General features: G+C 42.1%; 1 protein-coding gene across 1 annotated transcript in view; it reads right to left on the bottom strand.

Annotated features, from left to right (window-relative positions):
- TIMM44 (translocase of inner mitochondrial membrane 44) overlaps positions 1–25,813 on the bottom strand; it is a 57,218-nt gene that overhangs the window by 4,669 nt on the left and 26,736 nt on the right. Inside the window, exons 6-12 of the mRNA XM_039515168.1 lie at positions 19,442–19,578; positions 18,200–18,285; positions 15,491–15,583; positions 14,940–15,064; positions 13,080–13,130; positions 10,975–11,064; positions 4,517–4,627 (exon numbers count right to left, since the gene is read on the bottom strand). Coding sequence (XP_039371102.1) covers positions 4,517–4,627; positions 10,975–11,064; positions 13,080–13,130; positions 14,940–15,064; positions 15,491–15,583; positions 18,200–18,285; positions 19,442–19,578 — 693 coding nt within the window. The remainder of the gene's footprint in view (positions 1–4,516; positions 4,628–10,974; positions 11,065–13,079; positions 13,131–14,939; positions 15,065–15,490; positions 15,584–18,199; positions 18,286–19,441; positions 19,579–25,813) is intronic.

The raw sequence follows: 25,813 nt of genomic DNA, 5'->3' as shown, positions 1-25,813 counted from the left end.
ACTGTAGGGGCTGCTGTGATCCAAGTAGCCAATGCAATCATGGACGTTCTGTTATCAAGGGTAGTGACTCTGGGAAATGTGCAGGCCTTTTTAGATTTTAGGTGCATCATATTCCTGTCCTTTGTCGCTGGTGAAGTTGACACAAGTAACAGCTCCAGGGCTCTTGCTCTTTTGCCTTGGCCGAGGTGCCTTGCCCTAACCAGACCTCCAAGCATTCGACACAGCAGCAGCTCCTTGCCTTCGCAGCAGACGGTGCAGTAGGACTGCTAACCGTCCTCATCCACCGCTTCTGCTGCAACTCTGCTCTCCTGCTCCCTAGCAACAAGCTTGGGGAATCTGTACTGGTTTCTCCTGGATGTGGCTGGCAGCAGATGTTGCAGTAGGACTGCTAACCATCGTCACCCACCGCTTCCGCTGCAACTCTGCTCTCCTGCTCCCCAGCGATGAGCTCGGGGGATCTGTTCTGGTCCTTCTGGTTGCTGCTGGCAAGACGGTGCAGTAGGACTGGTAACTGTCCTCATTGGACATGTAGCTAGGCCGGGGGTTCTGGGAACGTCTTCCCTGCCCGGCTCCTAGCAACCTCTAGGGCATAAGGCTCCATCACTTCCCCTGCAACTCTGCTCTCCTGCTCCCTGCTCCCCAACGACGAGCTCAGGGGATCCATTCATGAAGCCTGGACAGTAGTAAGGAGCAGTTCAACTATAGGCTGAGCAAGTGCAGAATGGTGGTAGAATGTGCCTTTGGATGTTTAAAAGGTCGCTGGTGCTGTTGGTCAGACCTCAGCGCAACCAACATTCCCACTGTTATTGTTGCTTGTTGTGTGCGCCACAATATCTGTGAGAGTAAGGGGGAGATGTTTATGGTGGGCTAGGAAGTTGAGGCAAATCACCTGGGCTTCGATTTTGAGCAGCCAGACACCAGGGCGATTAGAAGAGCACAGCAAGGCATGCTGCGCATCAGAGAGGCTTTAAAAAACCAGTTTCATGACTGGTCAGGTTTCGGTGTGACAGTTGTGTGTTTCTCCTTGATGCAAACCCACCCCCTTTGTTGATTTTAATTCCCCGTAAACCAACCATCCTCCCTCCTTTGAAATAAAGTAACTATTGTTTTGAAACCATGCATTTCTTTTTTTTTTTTTTAATATATAGAGATAACAGACAAGGTAGCCTGGTGGGGTGGGGGAGGAAGGAAGGACACGGCCACATTGTCATTCAACAATAAGCAGCCTTCTGTTGCTTGGGCCATCCTCTGGAGTGGAGTGGCTGGGTGTCCAGAGCTTCCTCTCCCCCCCCCCCCCCCCCACGTTCTTGGGCATCTGGGCGAGGAGGCGATGGAACTTGGGGAGGAGGGTAGGTGGTTATCCAGTGGATGCAGTGGGGGTCTGTGCTCTTGTTGGCTTTCCTGCAGCTCCAACAGACGCTTCATCATGTCCGTTTGCTCCCCCAACAGACGCATCATGTCCATTTGCTCCCCCATTAGCCTCAGCATCGTGTCCTGCCTCCGCTCTTCACGCTCACTTAATTCTTTCCTGGCCTCTGCCACCGAATGCCTCCATGCATTAAGCTGTGCCCTATCAGTGCGGGAGGACTGCATGAGCTCGGAAAACATGTCATTGCGAGTGTGTTTTTTTCGCAGATGATAGGGGGAGTGTAGAAACATTCTATGCTCTACGATTCTGGGGGGACTGCATGGTCACCTGTGCTGCTGAGTTCACCACACTGACCAAACAGGAAATGAAATTCAAAAGTTCCCAGGGCTTTTCCTGCCCACCTGGCTAGTGCATCGGGGTTCAAAGTGTTGTCCAGAGCAGTCACAATGGAGCACTCTGGGATAGCTCCCATGGCCAATACCATTGATTTGCGTCCAAACTCAACCCAGCAAAGTCGATTTTAGCGCTACTCCCCTCACCGGGGAGGAATACAGAAGTTGATTTTAAGAGCCCTTTAGGTCGATGGAACGGGGTTGGTTGTGTGGATGCATTCATTTTTTAATCGACTTAACGCGGCTAAATTCGACCTAACCCCGTAGTGTAGACCAGGCCTATGTAAAGCAGCCACATTAAGAAGTGATTAGCTAATTAACTGAGGCATGTTGAGTAAGGCTAACCCTCTAACTTGGGGTGGGGGGAGGTTACTGTCTTTACTTCTATCCCTGCTGTTTTTCCCAAAAAGTTTTTAATATGCAATTTTTTTTTTTATTCTTTTTTTTTTTTGCTCAGAAAGATCCTACATTTCAGCCATGAAGTGACGGGATGTATGTGACGGAAGTGAGATTGCTTGTTCAAAACCCACACCAAGATGACAGGGAGATCTTGTCCCTGGATCCCAGCAGGGAGATCCATAAAGGTAGCAGCCCCTGTTCCTCTCTGCACTCAATCCTGGCTAGATAGTCACACTCCTGCTTATTCCCAATTTGGCTTGAACCACTGCTGGGACTTTCCACCCACTAAATTCCCTTTGTCTAGCAGCTCTGTCATTAGATTTTAAAGCAAAGCAACCAAGCAGCATGCTGAGAGTGATTCTGTATAATCCTCTGGGTGGCTTGCTGCCCGTGGCCCTCATCTCCTTGGGTTTCACAACCTTCTCTAAACCATAATCCCATCCTTTGCTACTCCCCACTGCTGCCCAGGATCCCTGGGCCTTTTAAATGCACCAGCACAACGAACTCAGGCAGTGTACCTGCCACCCCCTGCATCTGACAAGAACAGAGCTCTGAGTGGCTGGGCCAGGCCAGGCACAGGAAGGGAGCAGGTGTAGGGAGGGGCAGGGACCCACTGTGCTAGATGCATCTGGATACTCTGCCCTTTCATTATTTGGTTACATGACTTCACCTGGGATTGAAGTGCAACTTATTGGACTCAATCACCATTTCCCACTATAAAGACAAATCCCATTAGCTCTACACTAGCTCATTACACCTTCCTCATTCTGAGGCCTTTTTAAGAGGGCTGCTAAGGGTCTGACCATCAGATACCTTGTTTTTCCAAGTACTTCCCGTCAGTTTTTTCTGTTGGTGGATTTTTTTTAAATCAATTGCTCCATTTTCTAGATCTCTGTTAATATCAGTGAAAGCATCTGAGTTCTGGGACGTACGAGAAGTTTGGACATGCTTACAGGGCAAAGTTTTCATGTGTGCTTTGAGTGCAGGACCTTGTTACTTCACACTGGTGATATGGAGACCCATTGTGAAGCACTGAACTTCATCTGTTAGTAAGTGATCATCCTAAAGAAAGCCCGGTTCTCCATCAAAAAATGTACTTGTTTGTTTATTGGACGTGCTTAGTTTTAATTAGTGATGTTCTTGCAAACATACTGAAGTAATGAGAGCTCAGTAATGCCAGACCTCTTGCTAGAGCACTAGTTCATCTCTGCTCAGAAGCAGAGGGCATGTGTTTGTGGGGGTGAATTATGGAGAGCATGGATTACTTAAATGCACATTAGCGAGGCTCCATGGCAGATGTGTGTGTTACACAGTGATGACTGGATTAAAAGTGAATGCACACAATCTCACTAGAACCGACTGCAAAGCACTTCATTTTTCACACACAGTACAGGGTATCGGTGATAAATGAAAGTGGGGGGGGGGGGGAGCTAGTTCCCTTTTATGGACCCAGCCAGCCAGTTAACTATGAAATCCCCCTTAGTAGCTGTTCGCTACTTGCTTTACCTGTAAAGGGCTAAAAAGTATCACTGCTATGCATAGGTAAAAGGAAGTGAGTGGACACCTGGCCAAAAGAACCAATGGGAAGGCTAGAACTTTTTGAAATTGAAACAAGACTTCCCTTTCGTCTGTGTGTGGTTATTCTCAGAGAGAAGCAGAGACAGGGCGGAAACTAAGCTGTAAAAAGCTTGGGGTCAGGCATGAAAAATCATCAGTATACCTAGAAACTACTCATTTGAAATCCCAGCTATGTAAGCAGATCAGGAAATGTCTGGGAAGACGTGATCAGGTTTATCTCCTTTTATTTCTTTATGGCTTGCGGACGCCTCTGTGCTAACCCCAGGTGCTTTTGTTTTGCTTGTAACCTTTAAGCTGGACCTCAAGATCTATTCTTGATGCTTAATCCTTCTATTTGCTCTTTTTAAATCTAGCAATAGCCTGAGTTTCCAGATGTATTTGCTTTCTTTTTGCTTTAATAACATTTACCTTTTTTAAGAACAGGACTGGATTTTTGTGTCCTAAGAGGTTTGTGCACATGTTGTTTAATTAGCTGATAGCAACAGCTGATTTCCTTTGTTGTTCTCTCTCAGCTCTTCTCCGGCTGGGAGTGGGAGGTGAAAGGGCTTGAGGGTACCCCACAGGAAGGAATTCCCAAGTGCGCCTTCCTGGGTTCTCAAAGGGGTTTCGCACTTGAATGGTGGCAGCATCTATCCATCCAAGGTCAGAGAAAAGCTGTAATATTGGGAGTTTAATACAAGCCTGGAGTGACCAGTATTTATTGCTAGAATCCTTGCAGGCCCCCACCTCTGCACTCAAAGTGCCAGAGTGAGGAATCAGCCTTGACTGCATCACTTACCGGATCTCCTTCTACCACCTCTCCTTTCTGATTTTTAATCATCATAACAAGTTGAGCCTGGAAAGTGATAATTAATACGGGTCCCTGCTCCATCATCTTCCCCATAGCAAGCTGTAATGAGAAAAAGTTTCTATTAGAAAGTGGAGATGTCTTTCTGCATGTTAACATCAGGAGAATTTAAAATGACTTATTACTTGCACAGTAAATCACTAGCCTGTAATCCCTTTCAAAGCTGATTCTGACTACTATACTGAATTATATCAGTTGTGCTAGTACAATTGATTGAGTCAATTGTACTAGCACACTGTTCCGAAATGTTTCTTCATTATAATCATGTTTTTAAATACTTATACTACACTTTCGGTCTTTAAATCCTTGATTGTATTACCTCAGAAATAATGTCTCTCTAAGGTAGCAGTAAAAGTCACAGACTGCTTTTAAGCCATAGTATTTGATCATTTAATTAAAGACTGCATTATAATGCACACAAAGGGCAGTGCTAAGATGTGTGTTCAAATGAACTATGGCAGTGTTTCCTGGATTTCAGCACTTATAAAAAAAGTTAAGGCAAGTTGCTAGAAGCCACTTCCCACCAGCATGTGGCACGTGACTCACTGTACATGTCCTTCCCCTTAAAACAGCCACTGGCTGACTTCACCCAGGCAAAAGGGCAGAGAATTCTGCCACAGCCCCACCTGTCATGCTCTATGGCAGTGGTCCCCAACGCGGTGCCCTAATGCGCCTGCGTCCTGGCCCCTGGGAGAGCACTTGCCAAAATGCCGCTGAATTTCAGCGGCATTTTGGTGGGGACGCCTCTCGCTGACGCCACTTGCCGCCGACAAGTGATGTCATCAAGAAGCTTCGCCCCCGACTTTCGGCAGGTGCTCCACCGCCGCAGTGGTCCTTCGGCTGGCGCCTGCCAGCCAAAAAGGTTGGGGACCACTGCTCTATGGAGTAACAACGATAGAAAAGGAGAGTCTCTGACTCTGCCAAGACTATGCTCAGCTCTTCACCTGCCTGGCAAATGAAGCTTTCCTAGTTGCACTTGAGCCTAAGAGTATGTCTACACTAGAAAGGTAAGTCGAGCTATATTAGGTCAACTTACAGCTACCACATGAATTCTGCCAGTGGGGTACATCCACATGACCTTCCTTGGGTCAGTGGTGCACGTTCTTACCAAGAGCGCTTCCACTGACCTAAGAGGGGCAGTGTGGGGAGCAGAGAGCCTGGTCTCAGCTCCGCTGGCAGCTCCCTGCCAGGAGTCCAGCTGCCCCACAGGCTCCTGGGCCCAGCTCTCCAGGGGAGTGGGGGGTAGCTAGGCTCTAGCTGCCCAGCTTTCTTGTCAATTTCACAGCAGGTGACAAGACAGACAACAGCCGATGTTAGTAACCGACATAAGCCTTACGCCTCTCGTGGAGGTGGAGTTATTATGTCGGTGTAGTAGGGCACTTATATTGGTGGGAGGGAGGCTGTAGCGTAGACCAGCCCTAAGTTTCTAGCATAGCAATAAATCATATTGCCACCTCCCCAGCAGCTCAGCCGGGAGTGAGGCAGGGAACCAGACTACTCAATGACAAACATTCAGCTCTAAGCACTTTCATCCCATGTGTCTAAAGCCAGACTTTACGGTCATGCGCCAGGTCAGGAATTCAATTGGGCCGCCATTTTCTGCTAATGCAGATGGTGATGTATATATACACACACCTTTTCTGTCTTAACATAAGCCGCAGTGCGTGCACTGAATTTCAGTATAGCTGTGTATGTAACATCTACATTTGAATCACAATTCTGTACTAGTATGGCTTTTTGCATTTAATTTTTAGTGTTTTTAGCAAAAAAAAACTTGTCTCCAGTCAGTTTGTTATGTTACATGCTTCTAAGTCAATATTTTGAAACGTGCATTCCTAAAGTTGCACATCTAAATCCATATTAAGGCACTTAAACAAAGAGGTCTTTATTTGAGAGGTGCTAAGCACCAAAAAATCCCATTGAAGTCAAAGGAAGCTGTGGGTGCTCAGCATCTTTGAAAATTAGAATGTTTGTCTAGATACCTCAAATATGTATTTAGATGTCTATGTTTGAAAGTGTTGGTCTTAAGTTTCACTCTTCTCATGTACATGGGAATTACATATTCAAATACAGACGGAACATTACTTCACTATATATGTATAAAACACTATCTGGAGAATCATTTTGCACACACAACAGTTCAGTTTTGGAAGTGACATGCTGCAGTTTGCTATTTTCATTCTAAATGTTCTTTCCCAACCACAGCAAAGATGCCATTCTGATTGAAAACACTGTCTGTACATGCCAACATAAGTGTGTTTTCTGAGTGTAAAAAAGTATCAGAAGAATGTCTGACAATACCTTTTGGCTCAAAGGTCACAGGAGAACATTATTAAATATCCCCTTGCCCATTCACCTGTGAGCGAAGAACAAACAAAGGCAACCCCAGGGTAATATTTCAAGGAAGTTGTAAATGGCTGAAAACAGACACATAACAAAGTGCCTCTTCAGCCAGAACTGCAGTCCTGCTACCGGGACATTGTTCTATTTAGCAACAGAAGGGGGAGGGAAAAAAAAAAATCTAAACTTCCCACCCAGGAGTTATTATTCAGCACACCATGAAGTCATGTCTCTTGGACACAGACTTAATACTGGATGTTCCTAAATTAAGTGAGATGTTTAGAATAAAGTGATAATGTTTATTACTTCAATAAAGTCCATTTGATTAGAATGCATTGTTCATTGCTGGAGATAATCAAGGGAATTGCAGCTGTAATGGGCAGATTCCTGCTTGGTTGGCACTCATATCTAATTCCTCATGTTACAGAAAGGGCAGAAAAGGTTTCCTATTATTTCAGAGGAGTTGGTGTAAAGGAAGGGGACAGTCTGGTATCCCAGGAGGCCCTCAGATTACTATGGTAATACGGGCCTTGGAAGGAGAGGGAAGGGAACAATTCTTTTATAAGAATTGCCATTACTCATCAATGATGGTGCCCCACCAACCAATGCGGTTATGGAACATAAGAACGGCCATACCGGGTCAGACCAAAGGTCCATCTAGCCCAGTATCTGTCTACCGACAGTGGCCAATGCCAGGTGCCCCAGAGGAAGTGAACCTAACAGGCAATGATCAAGTGATCTCTCTCCTGCCATCCATCTCCATCCTCTGACAAACAGAGGCTAGGGACACCATTCTTACCCATCCTAGCTAATAGCCATTTATGGACTTAGCCACCATGAATTTATCCAGTTCCCTTTTCAACATTGTTATAGTCCTAGCCTTCACAACCTCCTCAGGTAAGGAGTTCCACAAGTTGACTGTGCGCTGCGTGAAGAAGAACTTCCTTTTATTTCTTTTAAACCTGCTGCCTACTAATTTCATTTGGTGACCCCTAATTCTTCTATTATGGGAATAAGTAAATAACTTTTCCTTATCCACTTTCTCAACATCACTCATGATTTTATATACCTCTATCATGTCCCCCCTTAGTCTTCTCTTTTTCAAGCTGAAGAGTCCTAGCCTCTTTAATCTTTCCTCGTATGGGACCCTCTCCAAACCCCTAATCATTTTAGTTGCCCTTTTCTGAACCTTTTCTAGTCCTAGAATATCTTTTTTGAGGTGAGGAGACCACATCTGTATGCAGTATTCGAGATGTGGGCGTACCATGGATTTATATAAGGGCAATACTATATTCTCAGTCTTATTCTCTATCCCCTTTTTAATGATTCCTAACATCCTGTTTGCTTTTTTGACCGCCTCTGCACACTGCGTGGACATCTTCAGAGAACTATCCACGATGACTCCAAGATCTTTTTCCTGACTCGTTGTAGCTAAATTAGGCCCCATCATATTGTATGTATAGTTGGGGTTATTTTTTCCAATGTGCATTACTTTACATTTATCCACATTAAATTTCATTTGCCATTTTGTTGCCCAATCACTTAGTTTTGTGAGATCTTTTTGAAGTTCTTCACAATCTGCTTTGGTCTCAACTATCTTGAGTAGTTTAGTATCATCTGCAAACTTTGCCACCTCACTGTTTACCCCTTTCTCCAGATCATTTATGAATAAATTGAATAGGATTGGTCCTAGGACTGACCTTTGGGGAACACCACTAGTTACCCCTCTCCATTCTGAGAATTTACCATTAATTCCTACCCTTTGTTCCCTGTCCTTTAACTAGTTCTCAATCCATGAAAGGACCTTCCCTTTTATCCCATGACAGCTTAATTTACGTAAGAGCCGTTGGTGAGGGACCTTGTCAGAGGCTTTCTGGAAATCTAAGTACACTATGTCCACCGGATCCCCCTTGTCCACATGTTTGTTGACCCCTTCAAATCTCTAATAGATTAGTAAGACATGATTTCCCTTTACAGAAACCATGTTGACTATTGCTCAACAGTTTATGTTTTTCTATGTGTCTGACAATTTTATTCTTTACTATTGTTTCGACTAACTTGCCTGGTACCGACGTTAGACTTACCGGTCTGTAATTGCCGGGATCACCCCTAGAGCCCGTTTTAAATATTGGCGTTACATTAGCTAACTTCCAATCATTGGGTACCGAAGCCGATTTAAAGGACAGGTTACAAACCTTAGTTAATAGTTCCGCAATTTCACATTTGAGTTCTTTCAGAACTCTTCGGTGAATGCCATCTGGTCCCGGTGACTTGTTAATGTTGAGTTTATCAATTAATTCCAAAACCTCCTCTAGTGACACTTCAATCTGTGACAGTTCCTCAGATTTGTCACCTACAAAAGCCAGCTCAGGTTTGGGAATCTCCCTAACATCCTCAGCTGTGAAGACTGAAGCAAAGAAACCATTTAGTTTCTCCGCAATGACTTTATCGTCTTTAAGCGCTCCTTTTGTATTTTGATCGTCAAGGGGCCCCACTGGTTGTTTAGCAGGCTGCCTACTCCTCTTTGGCTTTTCTTATTACACTCTTGCACTTAAGTTGGCAGTGTTTGTGCTCCTTTCTATTTACCTCACTAGGATTTGACTTCCACCTTTTAAAGGAAGTCTTTTTATCTCTCACTGCTTCTTTTACATGGTTAAGCCAAGCCACAATGGCTCTTTTTTAGTTCTTTTACTGTGTTTCTTAATTTGGGGTATACATTGAAGTTGGGCCTCTATTATGGTGTCTTTAAAAAGGGCCCACGCAACTTGCAGGGATTTCACTTTAGTCACTGTACCTTTTAATTTTTGTTTAACTAACCCCCTCATTTTTGTATAGTTCCCCCTTTTGAAATTAAATGCCACAGTGTTGGGCTGTTGAGGTGTTCTTCCCACCACAGGGATGTTGAATGCTATTGTATTATGGTCACTATTTCCAAGCGGTCCTGCTATGGACCTCTTGGACCAGCTCCTGTGCTCCACTCAGGATTAAATCTAGAGTTGCCTCTCCCCTTGTGGGTTCCCGTACCAGCTGCTCCATGAAGTAGTCATTTAAAATATCAAGAAATTTTATCTCCGCATTTCGTCCTGAAGTGAAATGTTCCCAGTCAATATGGGGATAATGAAATCCCCCACTATTATTGGGTTCTTAATTTTGATAGCCTCTCTAATTTCCCTTAGCATTTCATCATCTCATAATTCTATCTCACTGGGCCAGTGGCTAAGCAGAAAATGACAAGCGTCAGAACAGATCTCCCTCTGCGATGTTTCACACAATGGAACTGCTAACAGAGCAGGATATTGCTGCTAAGAAGCAAACTCAGTGATCCTCTCCCACAGCCTCTGTTGGTTACTGCATTTCTCCCTGGTTCTGCATCTTGATGTTAGCAAGATTACTGGCAAATCCTAGAGCAGCTGTGGAAGGGGTGAGTCTCACCACCATGTGTGAAATACTTGCTGAAAAGCAGCAGAAAACCTCCTCTACATACACCCAGGGAATCACTAATACCCAGGCATCATAAAACTGTATTTTAGATGTAAATGAAGCTGCAGCAATTTTACTGCAGGCAGCATTTTCTGAGAGAAATGGAAACCCCAAGAACAGTAAGACAGCAGTCGTGTAAAACCTAACATAAACCAGCAGCCTTAAACCATCCCCAAATCCCACAGAACTAAAAAAAAGGAGCATGAGGAATGGAGTCTCTTCTAGGCAATTTAATAAACTGTAAAGCAATGATACTGGGCCACATTCTGAGGTCTTTCACATGCAAACTACCAGTGAAGTTCATGAGAGGTACTGTGGTGTGGTACTGATTCTCTTCCCATCCTTTGTGTGTTTTGTCAATTTAGATCATAAACTCTTCAGGTAGAAACTGTCTCTCGCTATGTGTATGTACAGCACCTAGCACAGTGGAGCACTGATCTCAGCTGAAGCCTCTACATACTGCCATAATGCCAATATTAATAGGAATGTGCCCATGTGAGAAGGCAAGTCTGAGCCGGTGCTCAGGATTTGACCCACCTCCGAGGAGGAAGAGAAAATGGGAAACTTACATCAATGTTGTCAATGTCAAGAATTCTGGAGTGGAACAGGAGACCCATTGCTTTGGCTTGTTGGATTGGATGAGCAAGCTGACTATAAGTCTAAATAAAGCAATATAAACTTTGGTTACATGTTTGATCTTTTCATATCCTAGGAAATCAGTGACAAAGGAAAGGAAGAGGGAGGATTCCTTACAGTGAACATTTCAAAAGAAACAAATCAAAATGAACACACTGAACAATCTCGGTTCTTTGCAAATATGCTGATTACCATATTCATGTAAATATCAGGTTGTTTCATTAAATGCTCGTGGGGGTGGGGAGGTTCCTCACAATCCAGCCCTGTCTGGGACTCCCTCTGTCATGCAGCTGGACATAACAATAGGCATATAATTAATGACATAGAACATAAGCATTGAGAGCACCTGCTAGCCAAAGTATTTACAGTTCTGATCTGACAGCAAACATGGAAACAATCTGGAAAGCAAGTGAACTTTCTAGCCATTTCCCCAGTACACAGAACTTGGAGATTAGCCCAGTTTTTTCTGGCTCCTTTTTAGACGCACATGCTTCATTGTTATTTATGCATCAAAAACTGTTGTCCTGGATGTCGAATTGCTATTTGCTTCCAGCAATATACTAGGTGTAGATCAAACAAAAAGGAAGGCACAGTCTGTGCCTTGAAAAGCTTCTAATCTTCATCACAAATCCTAAAAGTGCACATACCCTGCAGAAGCTTACTGGTAAGGAGGTTAGACTAACAGGAGTCAAAGCAGAGGGTTCTGAAGGGAGATTAGACAGGGAAACCTTACTGAACCAAGAACTGCACCCTGAGAGCTAGTGGGTGGTATTTAGTTATTCTCAAACCTGATTTGAACATTGGCCAGTTGTTTATTAGAGTTATTATACACACAGAAGTCTGCACTAAATTTATTATACTGGACTTTCACAAAGGATGAATCATTAGCACAACAAATAAGGCAGAGTCAGAAAAGTTTTAGAGGGAGTAATTTGTTCTCTTCCTGTTATACCTCATGAGAGTTTGAGACCATCCCTGGGAATAGCTATTTCCCTTGTTCTCTATACATTAGCAAATGGTGCTGGTTTGCTACAAATAGTGATTTGCACAATTGCATTTGAGACCTTCCCCCGTGATGTCCTAGATTCTCCCATCAATGGGACACTCCATTCATTTCCTCAGCTGGTTTTGCAGCTGACTCTCAACTTGGCTAGTTTTATTTTTAAGTTTAAAATAAAACACGTAGGAAACCCTTGCCTCTCAGTATTTCAGGCATGGGGGTAAGCCTGCTGCCTCCACTACAAACTTTTCAAGAGGGCTGGTCTACAGAGTAAACTAAAGTACTTAAAATCAGTGCTGAAATGCTTGCACAAGGCTTTAAACATCCCACTCTGTTTTACCAAGGTATTGATAGTTTTATTCTAAATAAAAGACACAATCAAAAGAGACTGAAACCCTATGAAAAGGATCTGCCCAGTTCAAAATGCAGAAGATTCCCTGCACAAGTTTATCTGGTTTATGTGAATTTCCAGCCCTCTTGTGGTGGAAATTGATGCAACTTTAAAACATTAAAAATGTTGAGCAATTAAATTTCCTTTTTAACAAAAGGATACTATTTTCTGTACATTGTCAACAGCCCAATTATTCTGGAGCAGGATGGGCAGCAGAAACAGACAGCATTTAAAGGACAAGAATAAACGAATCCCCAAAGGTTGCTTCCACAAACTTAAAAAAAAAATGTGATGATGGAGCTATTGCTGAAGTTACAGATCAGATACAGTTTACATACATTTGTGTTTAAAGAAGTGGACCCAATGCTGAAATTCTCTCATAGTAGACACCTGGGAAAACATTTACTATTTTATAGCACACAAGATCAAGGTAGCTGTTCCTCAGAAGACCAAACGAAGGGGACAAACATGAGGAAGGGGCTGGGGAAAGGAAGGACAAGGCACACAGCAATATCATAATGGAGATGGTGACTGTTTGGCCAAGGTTAGGGCCATGCTGAACCTAATCTTGGGACATTTCAGGCCCAAAATTAACACCAGAGGGGAATCCCAGCCTTTAGAGACCCATTATTAATATTTATACTTACTGCTTCATAGCACCAATCTTTGAGGACATCCAGGTCTCCAGATATCATAGCCTAAAAAGGAAGTAATAAATAAGCAATACAAACAAGGGAACTTTTTAAAAATCTGTCAAACTATCAGCTCTTGAAAAGTGACCTTCTTTAAATCCTATATTATGCCACAACACCTTTCACCTAACCTGCCTCAACATGGAGTGCGATGAAATTTCAGACACTAAGGTGATGAGCAGTACAGAAGTACCTATAAATACATACTGCTTGAGATAATCACAGATCTTAGGCTTAAGTAGGTAACATGCACCAAACTCTGTTAATATCTTCTGGCAATTTTCAAGTTTGGGGAAATGTATTTTAGCAGGAACACAGAAGCAGGTGCAAACAGCAGGAACAAATGGTCAATTTTCAACATGGCAAAAAGTCAACAGTGGCACATTCTGTTAAACTGAAAGGCAATAATACATTTCCAACTAATGCAAATATTTTTTTTTTTTAAATATTGCATAATTAACTTGTGGCACCTACTCCTATAAGATATTATTGAAACCAAGAAATTAGCTGGATTCAAGAGAGAACTAGACAGACAGAGTTCCATTAGGCAGGATAACTTTCAATACAATAAATATAATAAATCTCCAAGCTTCAAGTCATAAGTGAACTTACTACCTGGGGTTAAAAAGACCCTTCCCCATGGGCAGTCTATTCTATAAGTGTCCATCTAAGGATTTCTGCAACTTCCTTGAAGCATTTAGCATTGGCCACTGTTAGAAGCAGAATAAAAGACAGTCCAATCCTGTTTCACAATTCCTATATGCCTTAGTTTTCGGCTCTGTCTACACTACAGATACAGATAGTGTAGCTATGTGTTTAACCAGTTTAAGACACACTCAATTGATCGGTTATTACACACAGATGCGACCACACAAGATCTGCTTTCAAAATAGACCACCATGAACATCAAATCCTTTTTTGAATCATCCTAAGCAACTGGCTCAATGAGCTCTTATGGCCGCGAGCTCCAGACAAACTATGAAATGTGTTAAGGAGTATTTCCTTTTATCAGTTTTAAATACACCTCTTGCACTATAATTGCACATGTCCCTGTTCTAACATCATGAGAAATAAAGAATAGCATTCTTATTTGGTCTAACATCCATGGGTTTATATATACCATTCTCATTTTCCTTCTCTAAACTAAACAATCCCAATCTTTTCAACTTCTCTTTACAAAGTCCTTTCAAACCTGTAATTCATTTTGCCACCCCGCTTGTCAACACTATATATTGTCTGTCGTTGTACTACCCAGAACGAGGTAGTATCTTTTATTGGATAAACTTCTGTTGGTGAAAGACAAGTTTTAGAGCTCACACAGAGCTCTTCTTCAGGCTGGTCCAGTTCAGATCCAGACTTGCAGAAGAGCTCTGTGTAAGACTGAAAGCTTGTTTCGTTCACTAACAGAAGTTGGTCCAGTAAAAGATATTATTTCACCCACCTTGTCTCTAATAACCTGGGACCAACACAGCTACAGCAACACTGCATACAATATTACCCATTCATCTAACTGTGTTAGGTCCCTCTGGAGCTCTTAGCATTCGTCACTCAGGGAGAGAGGCAGTTTGTTTTCCAGTCTGGTCAGGGCCTAAAACCTGCTAGACTGGGTGGGGTGGTTCTCCTGACCTGAGATTCATCACTCCTTACACTAAGTCATTTCTTCCAGTTAGTTAAGCTGGGCTGGAACCCTGAGTTTGAGAGGCAAAAAGCCAGTCACCCAGCACTTTAGCAAAATCAAACAGTCTGAGTTGGAAGCCTTCTGAGAGACTTTAAGGGCAGAAATAAGTGCATCATGTCCCTGCCCCTCTAACTCACCTCCAGGACATTGGGGATTATGTCGTTCTCACATTGCTTTAGAAACCGATCCTTGTCAAAAGCTGGGTCCACTTTGAGAATCTCTGTCAAAACCTCTGACATTTCTGTCTTCGAGAACAGTCCACCTGACAAGGCAATTCAATTCAATGAGCGTTTGTTGGCACAAGTGTTGCCAAAAGGTAAGGGAGACACACAGCCTTCACATATCTATCACATAGGTCAGTTCTGCCAGGACAGAGCTAAACGTGTTTGGGGTTCTAATTTTATCCCCATTTGTCATTACTGCCCACTCCTGAGCCAGTGGCTGGTTGCTACATTCCACAAGACACGATACGTATATGCAAAATATCAGGAAGCCCCAAATTCTTTCCCAGAGGCTAGTAATACACTGAGGGCAGCAGCACTAATACTCCCATTGTTAATCCTGAGTCTCAGCTACGTTTCATGTAACCCTCGAGAGACTCTTCTCAACAAAGATGAAATGGTACTGGGTCCAAACCCTTTGCCTGTGATGAGTGGGCTGATACTGCAGTCTGCCCAGGGTGTGGTACCTATTAAATCGGTGACTTTGTCTGTAACAGCTCTGGATGCCCGAATGAAGGCATTATCGCTTTCATCATACTTCATCTTCATTTCAAAGAACCCTGAAAGAAAAGGAGAGATCAGCGTCATTGACTTGCCATGTCACTCTTTTGTGCATCTTTAATTGTAATTAGCATGTTCAAGTGCAAGACTGGATAGGTCTGACTGAGGGGTTTGGACTTTACCTATGAACTCCTTTCCAGATCGGTCATATGATTTAACATATTTCAATACTTCGGTGACAAGAGGTTTTTTGGTCATTAACTTTCCCACAGTTAGGGATAAATTATCTTAACCATTAATCTTTTTCCATAGCGTTTACAGATTGGTTTCTCCTATGCATGAGCATCAGAGCCCAAAGATCATACAGCAAATAGTGTTCCTAAATCATCCCAGCAGGTTACAGCACTGGTGCAAGGCCTTCCATCCCTCCCCAAAGCACACCACTTGCACCCAGAAAGCCAGTGTCCAGGAATATAATCCAAAACCACATCAGTGGTAGTGCAGGATACTAACATTAGGCCAACAGCTTTCAGCAGGTTCCTGATCCAAGAGAAAACCTTGATGATTTATGTCTGGGAACGTACAGTAGAACCTCAGAGTTACAAACACCAGAGTTACGAACTGACCAGTCAACCACACACTTCATTTGGAACTGGAAATGCACAATCAGGCAACAGCAGAGACCAAAAGAGAAAGAGGAAAAAATAAAAAAAGCGAACAGTACAGTGCTGTGTTAAATGTAAACTACTAAAAAAAGAAAAGGAAAGCAGCATTTTCCTTCTGCACAGTAAGGTTTCAAAGCTGTATTAAGTCAATGTTCAGTTGTAAATTTTTGAAAGAACAACTACAGCATTTTGTTCAGAGTTACGAACATTTCAGAGTTATGAATAACCTCCATTCCGGAGGTGTTCAGAACTCTGAGGTTCTACTGTGGTTCAAGGACAACAAGGTTCTAAGCAGCAATGCACTCCCAAACCTCGAGGACAAAGATAAGGCCTAAAACAGAAATAAATCTCCTGGGATGAAGGAGATATCCACCCCTCTGCTACAGCTCTTTGTAGAAGCTCTTTGTAGGTGTTCTTAGGAAACCAGAGATCAGAAGGGTGGGCATTAGTGGAAGGAAGGAAGAGATGAGATCCTGCAAAGCAGAGTCTCCAAGATAGATACAGAAGCAGGTGTTAAAAAAGTAGGGAACTGACAGTGTAATCCCACTGCAAAAACAGATTCAAACTGCCATACCACATCAGACCAGTATCCCATCTAGTCCAGTATTCTCTTTCTCACAGCAGCTAGTTCTAGAAGAAGCTGCATTAGGTAGTTATGGGAAAACCTACCCACAGTGGAGGTTTCTTCCCAAAGCATATTAGTCAATGGTTGGCTTAAGCTCTGAATTTTACTCCTTATAAAAACTAGTTTTCTATCTGATGATATCTTCACATATACCATATATAGTACATAAAGGGAGCAACAACTAGCTCTGCTCTACATAGCCTGGGTACAACCCCACCTGCAATACTGTGTGTTGCTCTGGGTCCCACAGTTCAGGAAAGATACAGAAAAAACTAGAGAAAAGGATGACAATCCTGCATCTTGGTGGGGGTTCGACTAGATGACCCTTGCTTCTAACTCTACGATTCTAAGGAAGCAATTAATCTCCAATCACTGCACAATCTGTGTAACATGAGGGGAGTCTGAAGGAGCTAAACGTATTGTCCAGCAGAGATTATTCTGGGGGATCGTCAGGGCGACCATTGAATACTTTCAAGGGAATCCTGTCTCACAAGAGAGTGGGACAAAGAGCAAGCAAGCAAAAAGATAAGGAAATATTCAGGCTAAATATTAGGAAAAATTCTTAACAGTCAGAGCAATGGAGAGGTTAAAGGATTTTGTGATTTATCTTGGAAAACACAGGGGCAAGCTGGACATCAGGCAGCCTTCTTTGGTCCAGTTATTTCTGATTATTGAAACATTATGTCTTCAGCGTGCTCTCTTTACTCCTTTCAGCCCTTACTAACAAGCCAGACTATTATCATGTATTACCCAATAAGCACAGGATGCAACATGGACAGCTAATGGTGCTGATGGGAAACTGGGATTACAAACAGTCCAAAAAAGAGGTGAAATGCCCACAATCCCACAGATGGGACCAATTCAAAAAAAGAACTTGGCTTGCTGCAGGCAAGATACTGTGGCATATGCTTTGTGTCAGAAAGAAGCCCAGTGTCTGCCCACTCTCAGATTACACGAGTCACAGGCTTCATGCCACTCACAGGTTGTACACAGGGCTCTGGCCGCTCCTCAGTGCCAGGGTGCATCTGATTAGAAGGACCATGTTCAGAGTTCAGTACTCTTACAGCTGTCGGTCACAGCCATCTACAAGATGGAAGTACGCAGTGGGGAATTCAGATTTCAAGAACTGGGAGCAGTGAGAAAATCTCTGTTAAAGACTGCCGGGGTGTGTCCCACCACAGATAGAGCAGCTTGGAATAACTGCAGTGTCAGCAGCTACACCTACTTTCTATCTCACACCGCCTCACAACAACAGCAATGACAAAAATGGCCATGATTTGTATTATGTTAAGACTAGTTGCACAGATGGCATCAGAGCCCAGGTGGTAAGAGAGCAGAGGTAACTGGAAATTAAGTTCTGTTCCTTAAGCCTTGGGAACACTTACTATTGAAGACCACATTGTTGTCCTTGAAATCTTTCCACTGCTGATACCATTTGGAATCCTTGTGCAGCACCACACCCATCGCCTCCCTAGGGAAGAGCAAAAGGCAAGTATTTAATGAATCAACAGCTGAGCTCTTAATGAGACTAGAGACAAGGAGAAAGATAGTGATGACCATTCACTGTGCAGCATCCTGTGCAGACTGCATTTGACACCTGGAAAACGCATTGTGTGAGCCTGAGTGAATGGGTGGAGTGGAGAGGAGTTGGAAAGAAAGGTCAGGAGTTCAGATTTGATCCCATTAAGTTTATGTTGACAGTGAGACATCCAGGAAATATCATAGAGACCTGCTCAAATGTCTGAGGTGTGGAAGACAAAAATACTAGAATATCCAAATCAAAATTTCAAGTCAGGGCAATATATTCTTTGTTAAATGCACAGTAACAAACATCTGATGCATTTTCTTCCAACTTTGCAAAAAATATTGTATTTTGCCTTCAGAATAAACTTGCCAATCTTCAGGTCAAACCAAAGTTATAGGAGGATAAAATATGGCTTTCCAACAGAAGCTGGCTGCAATCTTGATTAGGGAGAATCTACCAATCACAGTAACTGCCCCACCCCTCTTACCCATAGAAATGGAGTGCCACTGAGCTTCTATCCCTGCCCAGCTTCTACTCAGGGTATGGCTACACTGGCGATTTGCAGCACTGGAAAGCCTCTGAGCATGGGGAATAAGGATTCCAGTGCTGGTGCTGCAGCGCTGTCATCAAAGTGGCCACACACCAGCGCTGTGATTGGCCTCAGGGTATATAGTGTATCCCAGAATGCTTTTATAAATTACTCTCTTTGTTTTGTTATGCAGCAAAACAAACAGAGCTCCTGTTTGCTGTGATCATCTGTACCTGGCTGTAAACAATCAGATGAGAGGCAGACAGGAGAGTGAAAAAAAACAGCAGAGTTGTGTTTGCTGCAGCTGTGTTTGCAATTAAGAAAGACTAAGGGGTTGGAATGTTGTTCTTTTTTTTTCAAGTCAGAAGCTAAACACAGTGTTGGCTTGAATGCTGGGATAGCTGCCCATAATGCATCACCCCAGCAGCGCTCAGAGAGCATCACTCCCTCAAACCATCCCTTATCCCTGCAGCATGACCTCACCTCTAGTCTCCACCTCCCAACCTGTGGCCCAAGTTTGAAAACATTCAGCAGATCACATATGGCAACAGTCTCTCTTTATTCAATACATACTCATTAGCTTCAAATATTCTCTCTTTGACCTTCTCTCCAGCAAATTCTGTTCTTTTCCTAAGTCGCTCAGGACGTCTGTAAGGACCCATCTGCCCCAGAACGCTTTCGTCTATTTCCTTCTTCACTGTTTCTACTCCCTGAAAGGAAAAACATTCCTATTAGAGTGGACTTGTTGCAGAAATCTATCACCTCAGTTGAAAAGAAGATAGAGTATGTGGGCCACGTTCAGCCCTGTTGTAAGCAAATACACCATTGCTTAAAACAAGGTTAAATGTGGCCCTGCATTTGGGAAGTTAACAGCAGACATACAATAAAACAGCTGTCTGGATCAGGCTGAGAATAAACAAGTGGAAAGGAAACTGGGGAACTAACCAAACTAACAGACGCTTGGTAAAGAAGTCTCTGCAGAGAGGAGGAGTGGAAACCCTGGCAATTCAGGTAAGAATTCTTACTGAAAGATAGTGCTGACTTGCCTGGCTTTAAGGAAAAATAAGTTCCTAAGTCCTGAATGCTACAATTCCAGTTAGGAAGAAAGGGACTACAGGACAGCAGAAAATGCAGGAGAGCAGGATTGAAATGACAAATGTATCTGATATTAAGGACAGGGAGAAGCAGCCAAAATTATAGGAGAGCATATTTTCAAGGTCAGCCAAATCCAGTTCTCAGTCCCAGACCCAAGCAAGAGAAAAAGCTCTGGGTTACCTGAAATGTGCATCTGTAAGCCAAAAAAACAGGCAGCCAAATTATTTACAGCAAACTGCATCACTATTGGTGAGAAAACAGATTTGGGCCTGAATTCAAGTCATGCTGCTGGACCACATAGAATTGTGTGGAGAAGTCTCAATAGTGCATCTAAGCCAGAGGAAGAAGCCATGGATATCAACTCTCTTGGTTGAGTTTCTGTTTAGGGAAGGGACTTTCTGGACTGAGACACAGGTAATCTTTGGGCAGCCTCTGCCAAGGAGAGACCTGTTGTGATTACTATTGCAGCATGCTCGGTGTGGAGGGGCAAGGCTTGGGGGTGTTTCTGAGGAGGTAGGCAGGGTGCAGGCTCCATCCCCTCAGGTAGAGCAGAATATAGCAGCCTGCCTGCTTAGTGAATTGTTCCCATTGTCTCTGTGAATTCCCCCAGGAGTATAAAACAAGTGTAAAATGTTTAAGGCTCCTTCACATTGCCAGAGTGGTATAAAGGACAGTATGGCCTTAGAAATGCTTATGGTGCTTTAGTGATTAGAACTGGTTTACATTTTTGGACTGAAAAAATTTCCCATCAAACTGTGCTCCATGAACTCTTTGGTACTGACCCTTCCAGAGATGATCAGTAGCCAATGTAAATTGTGAGTTTGATTCCCCAGTCCTCGCTTGCTCTTCAGTGGCCCATGATGTAACACTGAGCATACGGCTGCATATATTTGTTGAGTAATAACTAGAAATAAAAGGGTCAAACCTAGCAACATTACTATTAGGTAAGGGGGTATGGAGGTTTCCTCCAGTGCTCCCCATTCCCATTCTCCATCCATTGTATTGTAGTTTATTTAAATTACTGAAATAATTGAAACCAGAGTGATTATATTGTGTTATTTTGACAAATAAAATATCCAGAATTTTAAAATAGTGTGTACAGAATTTTTAACTTTTTGGTGCAGAATTCCACCAGGAGTACACTGTGTGTTAGGACAGGAGAAATGAATACCCTCTGCACATCAGAACTGAAAGTAAAATGAAATCTTTCCTTTTAATCAAAAAAGGTTGTTCCAAAAAAAATCAGACTGATACTTTGCCTCCAAAGGGAGAGAGACTTCAAAGGTTTTAATTGTTTGTTTTGTATAAGCACTCAATTTCAATATACATGCTTTTGTTTTAATTTCCTGTTTTCTTATGTTTAATCAATAAACTTTCAACTGTAAAGTAAGTGATTTTGGCTATTTGCCAAGAAATTAAGTAAACCATGGTCTCTGTAAAAAAGATTTTTGTATCATTGTTTTCATATTGAACAGTGAAAGGGTTCGTCACCTTTAACTTTTTTAATCCTTGAAATTAATACAACATTAAATGTTTCAGATCTCAAACAGTTAATACAAATTGGCAACTGGATTGCTTGGCAAACTGAATGGTTTCATAACTGAATGTGAAAAGTAAAAAAAATAAAAAGTTAGTTCAAAGCATGTAAAACCACTTGTTTCACTCAGTGTTACAGGATTTTATTTTTGTTTCAGACATGTTATCTGATTGCCTTGTTTTAATTGTGTTTTAATTTATATTCTAGTTTTTCCTTCCATGATCTCCGGTTTTTATTTTTGCATTTTGATTCTGGCCCTGGTTATCTCCTGTCTGTTTGTTTAGGGTCTGTTAGTATTTGTGAGTTAAAATGTTTTCCAAAAAGATACCTTGAAAGAACAATGTTGGTAATGGAACTTATCCCATTGCCCCCAGGTGCCACTCCTTTAGATAATTCCAGGAGCTTTAGTTCCAATGAAGCAGTCCCCCATGAATTAACTATCATAAGGGATGATGGAGTGAATAAGGATTTGCTAGAAAAAATTATGGAGATTCTAACTTGGATGTATGAGATCATTCCAAGAAATATACATTCTTTTAAGGTATGGCTTAAGCATAAAAGGAAGTTTGCAGTAGGGGATTTAATTGAAAGGAACTACGCATATTTGGAAAAGTACAGGTTGTGTAAGAAAGAGAAACATCTAATTTCTGTTTTAACAATATTGGCTGGAAATACCTGTTTTATTAATCTGAAGTACAGAGCTCAGATACAATTTGTGTCCCGAGTTGAATAGTTTGTTGGGAAAAACATTGCAGGTTCTGAGGAAATGCGGGTACATTGCAAACAGACTTATAAAGGATGTTACAAGCAAGAGATGGAGAAATGAATTCTACAAGAAAAATTCTGAAAGAGGTACAGAAGGGCCTACATTAAAAAAAAAGTATATTAATTTGGAATCTAAAAAGAACATGTTTAAAAGCGAGATAATAAAGGATTTTATTTGGAAAAGAATTGGAGTATCAAACTGCAATTCAGGAACATGAGTTGCTACAAAACATCGCAATCAAGGAATCAAACTATTTAAACTTAATAAAGGAAAGAGATAAACATCAATAGCGTAACTGCAATTGGAAATTAAATTAATCAGTAAAGAAAATGCAATAATTAAAAGAAGCGAAAATAACTGGTACTAAAAAGAAATTGCAGAATACTTTGAATGCTCAAGTGAGACTAAGAGGACAGCTAAGAAATTTAAGAAGGAAGTTATTTTTAAAAGTACAGTGCTGCAAGAACAAGGTAAAATTGTTAAAGATCAGCAAAAATTTGAATTTATGTCACCCTTTTTATATCCTCCTAAAATTGTAACCTGGAGGTTACAGAGCGGATGACATCTTTAACAGAGTGTCAGCAGAGTTTTAAATTAATGTTGCTTGCCTGAAGGAGAGAATATTGTATCTTCAAAAGCTCCTTAACAGCTCGACAAATGGCTTATAATTAAGGCTAAGATTATGTCACAGAAGTCACGGAATCCGTGACTTCCAGAGAACTCCATGACATTTTCTGCTTCAGAGTCAGGGCCACGGGGCTGGAGCCGTCAGCCAGGAGGCCCTAGAGCTTTCAGCTGCAGGGGCCCCCACAGCTCCCAGCCACGGGGGGCAGCCATGGGACTCCCAGTTCCCAGCTGCCACGCGGAGCTCCCAACTGTGGGAGGCAGCCCCCAGAACTCCCAGCTGGCACCAAGAGAGGGGGGACTGCGAAGTTTCAAGTAGTGGCTAGGGCCCTGCAGCTCCCAGCCACCAGTCCTGGAGCTCTGGCCTCCGCGGGCAATGGGGTCTCTGCTGCTCCCAGCCACCCTGAGCGGTAGCAGCAGTGGGTGCTGGATCCCTCATTCTGTCACAGCTATTTTTAGTAAAAGACAGGTCATGGGCGCCCATGATTTTTGTTTATTGCTTGTGACCTGTCCGTAACTTTTACTAAAAATAAGTATGGCAAAATCTTAGCCTTACTTATAATATTAAATAGGAAGGACAAAATATTTCTAAGTAGTATAAGAACTTAAGGCAAGCCTATTTTTTGCAGGATGAGCAGTGTAATTTTTAGGTGTCTTTTATCAGGGGATTAGAGTCTCAAATACAGAGTCCTCTTCTTGGATAGGTAAACTCTATGACAAACTCAACAAATGAAATCCTGAAGCAGGCTAGAGAGCTGTGTGAAACCATCTAAGCAAACCAACCAAAAGAATAAAGGGAAGGAGACTGCTCAACTCCACTGTAAAATACACCCATAGCTTCCCAATAGCTGGGAAAATTGGAAATCAAGCACTAACTAAAATAAGCAAACTGAACAAAAAGATTTCTGTTGTGGAAAACACAGGACCTGGTCTTTTTCCTGCTCTGCTCCCCTTTTTTCCTCCTTATCCCCCTCCTCTACTTCCATCCAGGATATATCAATTCAGTCCAACCAAATTAATTCTGATTCTCAACCTCAGGTTCCACAAAAGAAATGCCTATGAGGGAATAGTGGTACATAAAAAGTTAAAGAAAATAACCTGGTAACAGAAAAAAAAATTGTTTAATCTAACAATCCAAGGTAATAACAGCCTAAAAGCACTATTAGACTGTGGAGCTGAAGAATGTTTAATGAGTTCCTTTGTTTTCAATGCCACTGCAAAACCCTTGACTCCTAATACACCGCTCCAGAAAAGGAAATGTACATTGTCACGCAAAAGTTTAATACAATCAAGTTTTCAATTAAATTTGTTTGTGATTTTATGTTGTGTTTTCAGGAGGTCGAAGCCTCTCACCCCTTTTATGTTTTTAAAGGTTCTAGAGACAGTTTGTCTGGGGACAAGTTTCTTTATCCACTTTAAAGCACAAGTGGATTGGAAAGACAGGGTTTTACAATTAAAAGTAAAACTTTCTTCCTATAGAAACAAAAATGGTTTTAAGTCTATTTGGTAAGCCAGTCATAAAAGTTTAAAAAAATGACTGTCAAAGAAGGAGGAATTTTACCTCTCCAACCAGAGAGGGGGAAGTGTATACAAAAAGTAAAAGAAATAACTGAATTTTCTCAAATAAACTTGCCGCTCTACACACACACACACACACCCCTTCCCCCCCTACACACAACTGTTCCTCACTCCTCTTTTCCATAACCTCTCCCCTGTTCCGCCTCTTTCCCTCCTCACCCTTGACCAACCTCATCTCCCAGCCAACCCTTCTTGCAGTCTGTTCAAGGACAAATTTGTTCAGAGTAAAAACATGTGTAAACACGTGTAAACTGCAGTTTTTGTATTTTGACCAGAAGTAATTCAGACGTGTTCTCTCCTTTCTAAAAATTCTTTAATAAATAAGGAAATGTATCAACAGTTATACAGAAGTGACCCAAAATTCTGCCTGGTTAGGAAAGGGTTTTCTTTCATAATCTATTTGGGAAAGCTCAACATTTTCAGGTTTTGGGAGTAATTTGCTCCCCATCCAAGTAGGGGTCACAAAATTCACCCACTGCTCTGGTCTGAGACCTACCATGCCCAACGTATGTAGGAAGAGATACTGGTACAAACAGCTACGGTTTGGGGTTTAAAACACACCCAGATTTTCACCTATTTGGAAGACAATCCTGTGTCCTTGAAGCCCAAAGACCTGTTAAAATCTGGTCAAACAATTCCAGAGGCATTGTATGTAATTGATTACTTTTTTTTTTTTTTAATAGAAATTCCACCTTTTGCAGAGAATTTCCCTGTAAACATGGTAATTAAGAAAGGACACGTGTGAAATTACCCTATGGGTTACTTCCATCCATGCAACATTTCTAGAAAATTGGTCCAATGTTAGCTAAAGAAGTTGTTCATCTCTTGGATTTTAAGGAGCCTAATTCCTACCTTTGTTTTAGTGCATAATCCATTGTCTAAAACTATTAAAATGTAATTTAGGTACTGGGAAGGACAGGACTTAATCCTGCCAGTCACCACAATTGGGGAACTCCCAGAATTACCCTCTTTATTCAGATTTTTGGAGTTTATGTGTTATATTGTACCTACCTCTCTTTAAACTTGAGATTTATTCTAGAAGGTTACAAAATTCTCTCTACACCTGGCTAATTGTATAGCAAGAACTGGTGTTCTATAAAGAAATCACTAACAAAATCCTGTTTAATTCTGGTAAAATACCAGTTCAACAATCTCACATACAGAGTAAAGTTGAAGAGAAAACAAATTCCTCCCCCAGAACCTGCAAATGACTTTTCAAAATAGGTAAAGAAAATGACATGGAAAAAAATGTTTGGATTCCCTGATGCAGATGGGAATTACAAAAGAACGACCTTCTCTGCGTAATGCACCACTGTGGCCAATTCTAAAAAAAGTCTCATAGATG

This window comes from Mauremys reevesii, linkage group 26 (assembly GCF_016161935.1).
Source record: "Mauremys reevesii isolate NIE-2019 linkage group 26, ASM1616193v1, whole genome shotgun sequence".
Lineage (NCBI taxonomy): Eukaryota > Metazoa > Chordata > Testudines > Geoemydidae > Mauremys > Mauremys reevesii.
The sequence above is the reverse complement of the archived record's forward strand: the minus strand, read 5'-3'. Positions and strand labels throughout refer to the sequence as shown.